This window comes from Gymnogyps californianus, chromosome 15 (genome assembly GCF_018139145.2).
Source record: "Gymnogyps californianus isolate 813 chromosome 15, ASM1813914v2, whole genome shotgun sequence".
Lineage (NCBI taxonomy): Eukaryota > Metazoa > Chordata > Aves > Accipitriformes > Cathartidae > Gymnogyps > Gymnogyps californianus.
Genome location: NC_059485.1, coordinates 8869919 through 8883932, shown reverse-complemented (window position 1 = coordinate 8883932; position 14014 = coordinate 8869919). Strand labels below are relative to the sequence as shown.

At 44.4% G+C, this 14014-nt stretch overlaps 1 protein-coding gene across 2 annotated transcripts in view; it reads left to right on the top strand.

Moving 5' to 3' along the window:
• The window catches only part of POLR3E (RNA polymerase III subunit E), a 30474-nt gene that overhangs the window by 14734 nt on the left and 1726 nt on the right, over window positions 1–14014 (top strand). For both annotated transcript variants that reach the window (XM_050905769.1, XM_050905770.1), the window contains exons 14-20: window positions 834–915; window positions 3375–3434; window positions 4457–4614; window positions 4902–4966; window positions 6535–7031; window positions 11639–11716; window positions 12614–12739. In XM_050905769.1, the coding sequence (XP_050761726.1) occupies window positions 834–915; window positions 3375–3434; window positions 4457–4614; window positions 4902–4966; window positions 6535–7031; window positions 11639–11716; window positions 12614–12739 (1066 nt within the window). The remainder of the gene's footprint in view (window positions 1–833; window positions 916–3374; window positions 3435–4456; window positions 4615–4901; window positions 4967–6534; window positions 7032–11638; window positions 11717–12613; window positions 12740–14014) is intronic.

Below are 14014 nucleotides of genomic sequence, written 5' to 3'. Positions count from 1 at the left end.
TTTTTACAGCAACCCTTGCTGTCCCTCCAGCCATTGCATGTTGTCCCTCCAGCCATTCCAGAAGGAAGCTGGAATCAGGTTAAAAGACAGTATATTAGCATTCAGATTGTTTTTGTTATAGCTGATTCTTTGCTACTAGTCCGAGGAGGATGTGTGTATCTCTAGGAGATGTGACGTGTTTGGGATGGTTGGGCACAGAGCAGCACATGGACAGATCAGAGCTTTAAATGGAGAGGGGACCCATTTCTTCAGCCTGGGTAGGATCAAGATCATGAACCTGGGTTGCCTTGAGGCTTTGGAGAGTGTGCTAACAAATGTCATCCAATTGGTCTTGCAAGCAGACAAGGACACAGGGTAGTGTTGGTCTCAGGGCTGTTTGGTTGGAGCATGACATTTTGTAGTAGTGTTCTCTTAAGCCCTTGGTTGCTGGGAAGGAAATAAAAAACCCTTATGCCCATACATCAGCATTTTGGCTAAATGCTGCCTTCAAGGCTGCGTACCAGGTTAGCCTCAGCATTTCTTAGGATCATTCTGGTCTTGTTTACACTGATCCAAGGGAGGATAGGCTTTGCAACAACAAAGCAGAGCTTGTACCTGTGTTGCACGCATCTGCTAGCCACAAGGCTATGCTTTGCTGGTGTAAGCCTTTTTGCACTAGTGTAATTGCAGTGGTGTAATTACACCAATATTAATTCCTTTAATGAAAACCATGCTTTGGATAAAGGTATAATTTAACTGCAGAACAGGGAGGACATGTTTGTTATGTTAATCTTCACCAATGCCATTTTTCTGGGGTACCTAGTAAGTAATCTGTCTTCCTTTTTAATTAACAGTGATGTCCTCTACCCGAAAGATACTTCTAGTCCACATAGTGGAGTCCCTGCAGAAGTGCTCTGTAGAGGGAGAGACTTTGTTGTAAGTATAGAATTGTTTGTTGTTTTTAAAGGAGAATGCAGGTGAAGTTTGCCTGAGAGGCCACGGCATTGCAAAACTCTGCTGCTCTACTGCAATAAGGTGTTTCCTCCAAAGAAATTGTTTGTACCTTAATCCTGAAGGTGGTGTTACAAGTCTGTCATGGGAGTGTTAGTGTAGATTGACATTGTCGCTGGCTGGCAGGTTCAGATCATCTGTCATTAACAGTACTCATCCCTTTCTAATACATGCTGTAGAGCCACTATCACATAGCCCCCACAATGCGGAGCTTACAGAAAAGCCAGGACTGGATAATAAAGCGCTTGTTTCTGCAGATATATTTCCATGGGATCGGGACTGTGAGGTCTCAGGAGGGCAGTGTGGGTAAGCCTTGTGCTCCCTGAGCATGCACTGTTGATCTTTAAAAAGGACTTTATTCCCCAGAGCTGCTAATCAGTGAAAGGACTTTGTTCCCAGGCACCTTTTGTGAGCAGTAGCTGCACATGGAAGTTGAAATGAATACAGGTCTTGTAAACACACACGTAACCACAGCAAAAAGGAACAACCTCTGCATTGTGTTTATTTTCGCTAACCATGGAAAGAATTAAGTTCCTAAGTGGTTCTTAAGTTCATATTCAGTTTATGGCTTTCGCCCCATCAAAGAGAAGCTGAGGAGTGCATTGCTCTCTTTTTTTTTTCAGTTAGACCTGACTGTTCCCCTTGTTTGCAAAGTTTGTTTATGAGATTTTGCTCTGAATAGGAGCATGCTGTGCAAGCAACTTTAAGGATATTACAGTACTAGTGTAAGATAAAACTGATGGTGATTGAAACTGACTTTTGATTATGTCTTGGTGTCTGCCCACGACACTGCCATATGGAGACCTGGATTCAGGTGTGACCCAGTGACATAAGTCTTTAGGACACAGCAGATTAGGTGACACGTCGTGCGTGAAGTTCTAGGGACCAGAAATTATTATGCTCAGTTAAGTAAGCGGTAGCATTTTAGCAACTAAGATGTAAAGATAAATTATTTTCATTTGACTTATGTCAAATATACCTTGCATGAGAAATGGATCTGTGTTGATCTTAAAGGCAAGTAATTTGCTGATTAGGTCTACAACAGGGAAAAAGTGAAAATGTTAGAAAATAGAAAGTATTGATATTTCTGGCTTTCAGACAAAGTGAAATATCTGGTCATAAGAAATAGTAGCTAATGCTGTATTGCATCTGTGGAGAAAATGTGTTCTAGCTTAAAAAGTGAACTTTATTTCCCTATATAAATTTGTGTAAAGTAATTAATAAGGTTAAAAAATATTTATGGCCAATAGTGACTTTAGTGTCCACCTGTTCCATGCTGTACTTTGGGGAGGAGGAAAAGTAATTTGTGCCTTTTCTGAAAGCTGCTGTTTTTTCCCCAGATTCTCACATAATAAATTCAGAGGACATGAGTACCATTGGCTCTAGTTGAGGGTAAAGGGCCTAATGAGAAATGGCTGCCTCGGAGTTGTGTGCAAGAAGAGCTGATAGATCTACTTCCTTTGGACAGTAGCTCCTTGTACTTGAAAAGAGAAATGCCCTGTGCCCTAAAGTGAGCTTGGTGGTTTTGTGTGTAGGCAGAGAGAACCTGAATCAGAGACAAGGATGCATAGATGACGTCATAGGGCAGGAAGAAATTTGCAGTAATGAGATTTTGAATTCTTTACAACATTATTAATACACACAGACTAAAAGAGGTTGTAGTCTATTTAAATGGAGACAGGAAGAAATCAAAGGTCACATTCAGACAGTGTTCTGCCCAACTCCTCATGCATCGTGTTAGCCCACTCTCAGCAGCTGCCTCTCAGGATGTTAGACCTTAGGAGCTGCTCTGCAGAGCACCTAGCTTTTCCATTAACTGGAGACAAGTATGTGAGTGACAGGCCATCTTGGCATAACTGTAAGTGACTGTGATGTGCGGTGAAGAAGGGAATGGGCACTTTCTAGGGGGCTGTGCGCTGCAGAAAGGCAACAGTCATCAGCCTCTACAGGCCCCTGACATGAACTGAAGTGAATGAAGAGTTTCTTTAGGTTGATGATTAGGTATGTGAGAAGCTGAGCCTCAGGTGTGACTTCTGGAGTGCCAGCATCACTGCAGTGGATTTTTTTTTTTTTTTTTTTTTTTTTTGGAAGCTAAATGGAGTTTGAGTTCAAGAGATTCTTCATAGCTTTCGTAGTCACAGGTTCACCAAGGCAAACCATGGACTCTCGAAGCTTTTGATACTGTGTTCGTGGCCATTTGAGGCCAGAAGAGGCCAGAAAGTGTTTTCCCACTACCAGGCTGAGAATCACCTAGTTCCACATTCTTTAAAGGCATGGAGTTTCCATTTTTCCGGTAACATCGTTGAACAGGGTCATTACTACGACTTCAGCAAAGCAACTGCTAAGTACAGTTACTAGGTTTTTCTCCTTTGTTCCCTTCCTAGATGTGGAAGTTCACACAGGACCGCTGGGTTGTGAGAAAGGAAGTGGCAGCAGTTACAAAAGTGAGTGATTTTTTATTTTTTTTTTTCTTCCTAAATCAGAAGTTGGTGATATGTGTTGGGCATTGTCTGTAGGTCAGTAGTGGGTGCTGCTGCAAGCCTTTTCTCAGGTTCACAGCGTCTGCATTACTGCTGACTTGCAGTGTTGCTCACCAGGCATGCTTTCACTTTGGAACAGGTATAGATACATACTCTTTCTTTAGAAACGTTTCAAGCAGCTCCCACAGTTAGCACAACTCCACAGGATATCACTGGCCTTGTAGCTGAGCCCCTGGAATGCATCTTGTCCTCTCATCTGTTTCAGCAGAAAGCCAGACACAGTTTGAATTAAGCTGACTGATTGTGCACCAAAGCAGATAAGTGCTTGTGCAGTGCACACTAGCTACTCTGCTTTGGGTGTGTTACAAAAGAGCAGCTCTTCTGTTGGCATTTACCAGTTGTCAATATTGAATAAAAGCTTTAAAGCAACTCAGGCACCTGAATATTCTGTTAAAACTGGCAAATGGATGAGAAGCATTAAGTAAAGAGGACAAAAAAATAATTTCCTTAAAATGCAGTAAAATGATAAAACACGAGTAAATTTATACACAGACCGTCTGTTTTTGGAATGTAAGATCCAGTGCTGCTTAAAAGCTGTGCATATGTAGGTGCAGCGTGTCTGACCTGCAGCTCTAAAAGAAGATTAACGTTGTAGAATATGTTTCTTTTCACAGTAGAGTCTTTTCATCTCAGTTTGGAAACTCCCTTTTCTTCACAAAACATGCCATGAGCTATTTGACTCTCAGGTGATTAATTACCACTGCTCTCTGAAGTCCTGTGCTTTTAACATTGTGTGAAAGTGTTGGTGCTGCAGAGAAGGATGAGTGTATCTGACTTAGCTGGGTGTGTATTCATGGAGGTGCCCCGTATATACCAAATCAGCCCAACTCTTCCTGTCTCATGGAACAATGCCCATTGCTGCAGGGCTGCATATGTCCTGTGTAAATTGACTTCCATATTATTTATGCTTTTTCTTTTTCTTTTAGCTTTGCCCAGAAGATGTGAAAGACTTCCTAGAGCACATGTCTGTGGCAAGAATAAATAAAGGTTGGGAGTTCATGCTCCCTTATGATGAAGACTTTGTTAAGAAGCATCCAGATATAGTTCAGAGGCAACATATGCTGTGGATGGGCATTCAGGCCAAGTAAATGACTTGTTTTATTTTGGAGAATAAGCTAAAAACAGAGAACTATCTAGTACAAAGTTTATGTAGACATTGATAGATAATTTGATCTGTATTGCCTCGAAGGTTTCCCCCTCACAGTCACCAGGCAGTGGTGTGTTGGGGGGTGTCACTGCATCATTCAAGTCATTTTTGTTCCTTGGCTCCCTGGAGAAATTGAGTGTTCTAGCTAATGGCTAAAGTTGGCATGGCTGCATGCAGGCATAACAACTGAAACTGTCCTGGTATATTTTATCTTTGTCTTTCAGATTAGAAAAGGTCTATAATCTCTTAAAGGAGCACTTGACCCCAAAGAAACAAGAGGCACAATCAGGTAAATGGAATTGTGTTTGGATCATCTTGAAGCACATGCATCCCTCCATATTCCTGGATGATATTTTGGAGTTCCTCTCTGGTTTTGAACGTGGTGGGGACTGCTCTTGTTTTGTTTAATATTTTTCCTTTCTTGCAATTTCCTCTGGATTATTTGAGACAGATCTTGGTCTGTACTAACATCACTGATGTTGGGGTGACACAAGCTTACTGTAGCATCCTCGTAGCAGAGCAGGGAGGATTCTGTGGCACTGGGGACTTGCTATTTGATAGTGTAAAATCAGCTGGTTCTGTTATCCACTTCTTCATTTAAGGCAGCTCATATGGTGTAAGGGTATAAGCAGCTCCTGAAGACAGGACAGGGCCAGTGCACAAATAATTCTCACCTCTCAGTTTGTAAGCTAGTGTGCATGAGGTGATTTTTTTATTTCCCCTGATTTGCACTGGGCTCTCTGTGGTGTGGTTGAGGGCTGAGCAATTAATGAAGAATGCGTTTGGCAGGCCGCTGTAAGGAGGTGTGAAGCTGTCTCTTTTTGACATCCTTCTCCACCATGGATGCCACTGAGAATATTAAAGTAGTTGCTCCATAATCCTAAAAGATTGTGAAAACTTGGGATTCCAGAGAGTTTTAACTAGGCATTTGGCTCATTGCCAGACACTGGAGCCAATGAAGAGTATAAGCAGAACTGACAAACGAGCATATGAATCCATTTCAATACCCGGTGGCTGATCTGCTTGAAAGGATTAGGTGTTGGGTTATTTGGAGAGGATTAGCGAGCCTAACAGCAGAGAAGATAACAGCATGTGTGCTGTGCATGCTTTTGCCTTAAACACAGCACTCCTTCCTTTGGCATTGAGACTGGATTCCTCTGCTGCCAACACGCCCCTTCCTTTCACCTTTGGGTAGCTGGGTGTGGAGAGGACACGGGGGAACATGTGCAGGATTGCGTGGGAAAGGACTCCCTCCTGTCCCTTTCTCCCTATCACTGGGTAATAATACTAAGAAGAGGGTCTCAGACTTTCATACTGTGCACGTCATGCTAAAAGGGTGTTCAGGTTCACTGTTAACCCCTTTGCTCTCCTCACTCTACCTATAGGACATCCTTGTGCTGGCTCTGGCAGTTGCTGCAGCAGGCCCCACCAGCCATTAGATACTCAAAAAAAAAAAAAAAAAAAAGTTGTTGGGCAAAGAAGCATTTGGGTCACAAGTAGAGATGTATAAGCAGTCTGTATCCTCGTTTCCTGATTTGCAGAAAAGGCCCTAGTGATTGAACAAGTGCACTTCAGTGCATCTTTGCTTGAAGTTCCTTGACTGGAACACCCTTCCCCAAGCATCTGGCTTACGATTGTCAACATGTTTATCTTTAAAAAAACCAAACACCTTCCCCCCCCCCAAAAAAAACCCCAAAACTAAAATAAAATCTAATCAACAAACTGGGTTTATGCCTTAGATTTCACAACCAGATGGTGTTTCCTGCTTTTATTTCACTATAAGCCCTTCAAGAAACATTCTGCAAGACTGGAGCCCTGGGTATGGTGAGATTTATGGTATCTTTTGTTTCTTACTAGCTCATCCGTTGCTGGTTTCTGGGGAGCAAAGGGTCAACATGGCTAAAGCAAAAGTCAAGCAGAACTATGGGCAGCTGGAGAAGGAGTTCCAGAAGCAAAAGGCAGAGATGAAATCAAGTGACACCTCCGCCAAGATGGATGTTTCCAATATCCGCATTAAAGAGGAGCCTGTGAGTGACGAGGAGCCAATGGATACCTCTGCTTATGAGGGCATGAACAACGGCATTGTCAATGGCCTCCATGCAGAGGAGGACTCCACAGACTCTTTAAACGGCCACTTGCCTGGAGGCTGCATTGACCGGGTAGCCCAAGAACTGAAGGCATTTGTGTCGTCAACATTTAAGAAACAGTTTGTACTCACCCTGAGTGAGCTTAAACGGTTATTTAACCTTCACTTAGCCAGTCTGCCTCCAGGACATACATTGTTCAGTGGCATTTCGGACAAAATGTTACAGGACATGGTGTTGGACACTGGCTGCAAACAGATTTTGGTGCCTGTAAGTATGTTTTTTCCCTTGGTGTACTTTGGGGAGGAGGGATTGGGGGGGCAGTTAAAGGTCTGAGCTGTGAAATGTTTGTGTCCTGTGCTGGTGGACCGGAAGAACAGATGCGCTCTGCTTAACTGTCCAATATTGATATGTTGAAGCTGCTGCAGATTTGCCTGGCGTCCTGCTTCTGGCAGGCCCTGCACTCTGCTTTCTTTGCTCTGTCGTATGCCGCATAGGTTAGTTGTGTTTGGGGTTCTGTTTCCTCATCCAAGCTGTTGGGCTGCAGTGACTCACTGTCCCAACTTGCTCCTGTTAACATGCTCTAAGGCAATCCCAGGTTCCCATCAGCTCTCCTGGAGTTGCACAAGCTCCTTCTCTCAGGGACAGGGACACGGCTGGGGGAGGAAAGGTGGCATTGACTGCCTGGGATCAGCAAGGTACACCCAGCAGAGCCCTCTGGGAAGTGACAAACCATATCTGCAGCAGGTTTCTTTGGTCAGTCCTTTTCCTCCTAGACTGTGCAGAGGTGTCTTTGTTTCTTTGTCTTTATGGAAATGACATGTGTGATTGCGTGAGACAGAGCAGGTTTGTGTGACAGTAGATCGCTTAGGAAAGGAAAAGCAATTTGGCATCATGGGAAAGAGCCTAAAAGGAAATTAATTTTACAAGACATCTGGCAGTGCTGATTGGGTTGGAACCAGAAAGAGCTTGGGAGTCAGCTGCCTTTGGGGAGAGAGGAAAAGAGACGTGTGAACTGCTCGAAAGAGCAGGCAAGGCAGAAAGAGCAGGAAGCAGGCAGGCTGACGAGAGAGAGCCTGAAGCATGGGAGTTGAAACTCAGCTAAGGAGTAAGGGTTGCTACAGGGGGGCAGAAATAACATGTTCAGTCATGTGCAAAGTACGTGTTGTGGCACCTGGGAACTGAGTAGCAGACTTGAAATGCCACTAGGGAGACCACCGATTTTGGTACTTTCTGCTTTCTCTCCTGACAGCTTCCAAGTCCTGGGGTAATGTTTGCCTGGAACTGCCTCTTAGTGCTGGCTAGGCTGTCCTTTGTACACAATGTAATGTGTGCGTTTGCCATGCTGATGGTAAATAGCTGAGGTCATTGCTGCTCTATTACTTGGGACTGGGACTTGTTTGCTTTGGAAATTTTGGGATTTTGGAAATGATTCCATCCACTCTTTGCTTAAAGGCTGTGAGGAGTGAAAGTGGGATAGTTTCTTTTTTCAAAAAACAACCAAAATAAAATCCTTCTGAAGAGAGGTGGTTGGGAACTTCCTTCTGTCTGGAAAACCTTGTCACAGGAGACCTGCAGAGATGCAGAAGTGGTTACTGGAACGTCTCTTGCTGGAGGTCTGCTGTAAGTTTTAGTTCTGCTGACCCAGAATTTACTGCAAAACTTGAGATCTTGTACAGGAGCTTGTGTAAGCCTGTACTGTTATCAGCCAATGTAAATCGTTACCCCCAAGCTTCCCCCTGATGCTCTGTGCAGATGGCAAAGGTGCTGGGGCTGGTTTTACTCTTTGCATGGGCTCGTACACTTTGGTATTTCTTGATTGTTCCCCTGGACAATTTTGTCAGAACCCAGCGAGAGCGCCTGAGCTCAGGGAAAGCCTGGAGGGTTGTTTAGCATGGGATTTCATAGTTGCTCATTAGTTTTCTGTAATTGAAAGTGCTTTGGTGATAAAAATCAATGATGTGAGGTAATTAAAATGATGTTCTGTGGGGGGTGAAGACACTCTTGGCTTGCATGCTGCCCTATTATAGAAAACATGTTGCTGAAAATGGCAATTGAAACCTTACCAGGGGAATGCAGGATTTATTATAAAGCTGACCGACTGCATTCAGGGTATGACATAAATTGAATTTGTGGGGAGCCAGAAGAGATGCCACTCCAGCTGCAGATGAGGCCGTGGGGATGCCTGCAGGGTGCTGTGCTGGCCTGTGCTTTGTAGCGTCCTCAAGTGGGAGTGAAAAGCACACATAAAGAAACAGCAAATCCTGGGAAGATGCACCCAAGTGCAGTGGGCTGCTGCTGCTGTTGCAGAGAGGGCGAGTAGAGGCATTGTCGGCAGACACTGGCGCTGTGCGTGTGTCCGCAGCTTGCGCAGGCTGAGCCTGTGTCCAGCCCCACGGGAGACGTTTGCGCAGGAAGCCGGCTCCTGAGCATCTGCACCCATTTGCTGCAGACTGGTGGGGGTGCACGGGGGTGGCTGGCTCCTGCCGGCTCCCTTCCCGTGGTCCGTGGAGCGGCAAGGTTCTGCCCAAATCTTGGGGATATTTTTGAGGCATCAGGAAATGACGTAACCGTTGCCGGCGTCCTGCCTGGCTAGGGTAAGAGGAGAAGAATGCAACTCTGTGCTTACGGTGAGCCTTTTGGGCTAGTGCTGATGCCAGGCTCCTGGAGAGGTAAGCTCAACCGTTTACCTCTAGGATTATTCCAGCTGGTAAGTTTTTTCTGGCAGCCTCAGCCCCTTTCAGTCTGGTTTAGCTATAATGCGAGGCTGCCTGGCAGTGGCTATTTTTAGGGCATGCTCAGTGCTTGAGTGAGACACGTCCCAAAGCCAAGGGCTCCTCCGCAAGAGCTTCCATTTTAACATGGCAGCCCTGGGGACTCGGGGCAGCAGTTCATCTCCTAAAAGGCCTGCACTAGCTCTGGGGGCTTGGAGCAGGAGGGGGCACAGGGCAAATATTTTAAAGAAGGATTTTAAGGCAGTGGAGAGCTGTTTCAAGGTGAGGCTGGAGAGATTAAGATAATGAACATAAAATGGCAAAGGGACCGCGGATGGCAAGACAGTAAAGCTGTTTGGACAGAGCGGCATGTATCTCTGAAGAGTCACTGATGGCATTTCCGCTCCTGTGGACAGGCTGTACGACAGCAGCAAGCGAGCAGGGTGCTGTTGGCAGCAGTGTTTGCAACAGTTTGCAGAGTAAGGCTGGACGGGAGGAGGAGATTCTGTGCGTTTTTCTTCCCAAATAAGTATTGTGTTGGTTTGGAAGCCGTTTTGTCACAGAATGGCCAGATAAACACAGCTGCATTTCAGACGTGTGGCTGAGGCAGGAGGAGTTTGCACTCCGGGTCTGTGTTGAGTGACTGTCTCAGAGCGAGGCAGGTTGTGGCTGGGTGCTCCCAGTGCCCTGCATTTTGCCTTTCCTGATGCAGCTTTTTTCTGGAGGGAAGCTGAAGTATTCAATTTTATCTGTGCTGAAAGCATGCAAGAGATATTCCTCAAAAGTCAGTGTCCTTACGAGAAGAGAATTATGCTAGGTCTTGTGAGCCTAATAAACCTGAATCCTGGCTCTAAACCAGGTGTAAAACCTTGTTCTATTCCAGCCATTTGGACCAACGTGAGAGCCAAAGCTGCTAATCCCACCAGGCAGCTCCCGCTGGACAAAACTCTTCCCCTTTGCAGTAAGATCAGAGGCAAAGCGTGAAAGGAAAGGCTGATCTTTCACTCTGCGATGCGCAAGTCTTTTGGCGTGGTGTGAGGGAGGCTGGAAAGAAAGGTTTGGTTTGTACCAGCAGCCAGGATTGAGGGATACTGGAACAATCAGGACTGGCTTGTTAGCTTTTCATAGATGATTGATTTAGGTCGTCTGGGCGGTTACAAGGAATAAATTGTTAGTGACAGACAGGAAGAGACATGTCAGGAGTGAAGGCATATTCCAGCATTGCTCGTTAGTCACTGCTCCAAGGGGAAATGTTAAGGCAAATGGATGGTGTTTTATCTTTTTAGGAGTTTGGGGCATGGAAGAGAGGCAGTTCTGTTCCTTCCTGTGTGCAGGGGTGTGAGGTCTCTGCCTCAGAAAAAAACAAATGTATTTCTCTAGCTTGGCACATGAGAAAAAAACCAAACAAACCCACTTCATTTTTGGAGCCTGAAATGAGCAAGTGTCTGGTTCACTGTCCATCAGCGTTCAGTCTTCTGGAGTCCTGTAGTCTGCCCCAAAACAGAGATGACAAATACAGCAGAAGCACAGTGCTTGTCAGTAATGCTGACTTGGGATTAGTGAAGCAGATAAATACAGGATAGAGCCTGAATCTCTAAAACCAGTGGGAAGCTGTCCCCATGCAAAATTCATGGGATTCCACTATGCCCAGCAGTTCCCTTTTAAAGCTCTGAAATGGTTGGTGGTGTGCCAGACATGGCACTGGGGCCCATGTCACTGGTGTGGGCTACCCCACCATGGCCAGAAGCATCAGTCAAAACATGGCTTGGGCGTATCAAGGCACACATCAGGGTGCGGTGGTGCTCGTCCCATTCCCTAGGCCATAGTTAGCCCCTCGTTAATTCAGGGTCTGTGTGCTGCAGGATCACCCAGCAGGACAGGTTTGATACAGATCATGTTTCTGTTGGAGTCATTGGGCCTGCGAGAAGGTGTCTGCCCCGTGGCTGCAGGACGGGCCGTGCCTGAGCAGGCACAGGGGCTGCCAGAGCAAAGTTGCCCCTTCCAGTGTGGAATGGGAGAGGAGCTTACGTTGTTTCAGCAGGTCTCATTACATGGCAACGACATTTTTGATTCAGTAATAGGTGTCCAGGGATACTGTATCATAGAATCATTAAGCAGAACTCATTAAATAGATGGTTATTTTTAACAGCCTCTTGTTCTTAGTTTCCTCCACAGACTGCTGCTTCACCAGATGAACTAAAGGTCTATGCACTTTGGGAAGCTGGTGACACTTATGATCAGGTAAAGAAAAAAATAAGTGACATTCCCGAATATATGTTTATTGAGCATTTGGCATTGTTTGAATTTGTGTTTCTGGAACTGGTACAGCAGGTAGTTTTCCTCTTTCCCTATTGAAGTGTCCAGTTTTCAATACCAACCTGTTTCCAGCTGAGAGGAAGCTTTTAGCTTGCAGGGTGATCACTGCTGTGTCAAGACAAGGCGGTGTGGGCAGAAACAACATCATATGTTGGTAATACCTGTCAGTAACTAGCTCAGTGGAATACAAATAATTTTGAACCTGTGAGGAGAAAGGATTCTCCGATGCGGGCCTCACACCAGGATCCAGTCCAATTTTTTTTTTCTTTTGATGGTAATGCAACATTAGCCAGAGATGAAACGATGTTGTTACCTCGTGTCTGTTTATAGTTAGAATAGGAAATTATTACAGCGTATGTGAGCATCTCCTAAGTTTTCATTGCTATCAGAGTAAATGAAGTAAAAGGGAAGGTGCCTAACAAAATGTGGATGGACAATGTAACTCTGTGTCATGATAAATAAATTTTTATAGGAAAGAGTCAAGCAGTATCCAGCCTCCTGGCTGGAGTGGACCACATGAACTCCTGTGGAAGCATTTGAGAGGAATATGTTGCAGCCCCTTCTTCAGCATGTTCTTGTACTTCTGGCGGTGTCCCAGGTCCCAGGACAGGTGCAGGTCTGGCCACGGGGTATGGAGAGATCCCTGTAGGGCACTGCTAGGGAGCAGATGTATACGGGACGGTTTCAGGATTACGAAGCAAGAATCCTCTCACGTAGTTCAGTGAATGTTTTGTACAGACTAAGGCACATGCAGTTTCGATACACAGAAAGATAGGAATAATTGTTCTTCTCTTTGTGTTTATGATACACTTTCTCTTAAAGCATCGCCAAGTTTTGCTTGAAATCTTTTCGAAAAATTATCGAGTGCGCAGGAATGTCATCCAGAATCAGTTGAGTCAAGAATGTGGAGAAGATCTAAACAAGCAGGAGGTGGATAGAGTGTTAAAGGTAAGTTTCTATTCCGTTGTGGGTTTGATCCAATTAATACATGAATTTTTAATGCTTGGTTTGAGCAAAGGATCATATTTTACCTTGAATTGACAAATGATAAGGATGAAAGAACAATTGTTGTTGGAATGTGGACAAAGCCTGTTTTTCAGCTTGTTTTCTTAAAAATACACTTGTCTCATTCTACCTTCTTTCCCTCCAAGGAGTAGTGATTTTGACTCACACGTTATTTTGTATTATTGCAACAAATCTTTATTCGTCGTCTTGGACCAGCAGAGAATAGAGTGTAGTAAATGTGGTACTTCAGAGTTATTTTTAAATAATGTGGAGTTAAACATTAAGGAGGTGGGAGGGTTCTGCGCAGTGTTCTGAGTTTACCAGCTGACTGCTGTTGGTTAATGCTGAAGAGCACAAGTGCCACATATTCAGAAGGAAATGCATTTCATTTTATAGTAGGACGTGCAGCAGTGTACGGAGCCAAAACAAGCAGGCAAAGTAGTAGTTAACACATTTCATTGTGAATGTTTATTCGAATCCTTTCATCTCTATCTTTGAAGGTGCACCATTTACTTGTAAAGAAGCTTAAGGTATAAAGTACGGACCACACAGGCCATGACTGACAAGCTTTAAAAGCGATGCAGGATGGCTAAGTAGGAAGTTGCCAGCTAATGTAGTACTTTAATCATTGTTGCTGGGCCTTTGCTCACTGTCACCCACTTCAATAAGACAAGTGCTTAAGTACTTTATTACATTGGGATCTGAAAACGGAATAATAGCATATTTGAAAAATTACAGATCTGTTGCTGTGATAATAAGCAAACTGGTCTTGCTTGAAAGAACCTGGTCTTCTTAGCATTAAAGTAAGCTCAGACATTTCTGCCTGCTAGACAGTATTTCATGTGGCTTGCCTGTGCTGGGAGATTTGTCAAGCGACTAGATGAGCTCAAATATCAGCTCGCCTGGAACATCTAGACAGTGTACTGGCATTAGTTTTTCATGATGCTATTGTTATTTAACAGATAGCCTATTTCTAGAAAAAATACCTCCCCCTAAAAAAACTGGGTACTGTTTTTAAGTAAGTCACTAAGTCATCGTGCGACCAGCCTTGTGTTGTGTCAGGCTTCTTTGCCTTGAATACATTTGTCACAGAAGTATGTGAAATTGTCTTTGTTTCTGAAATAAAATTTAGAAGTATGATTTAATGAAATAGGAAGATTCTCTGGCTTCTTTAAGCCACAAGAGATTGGATTCCTCTTTGAATGAAATTGGATTTGT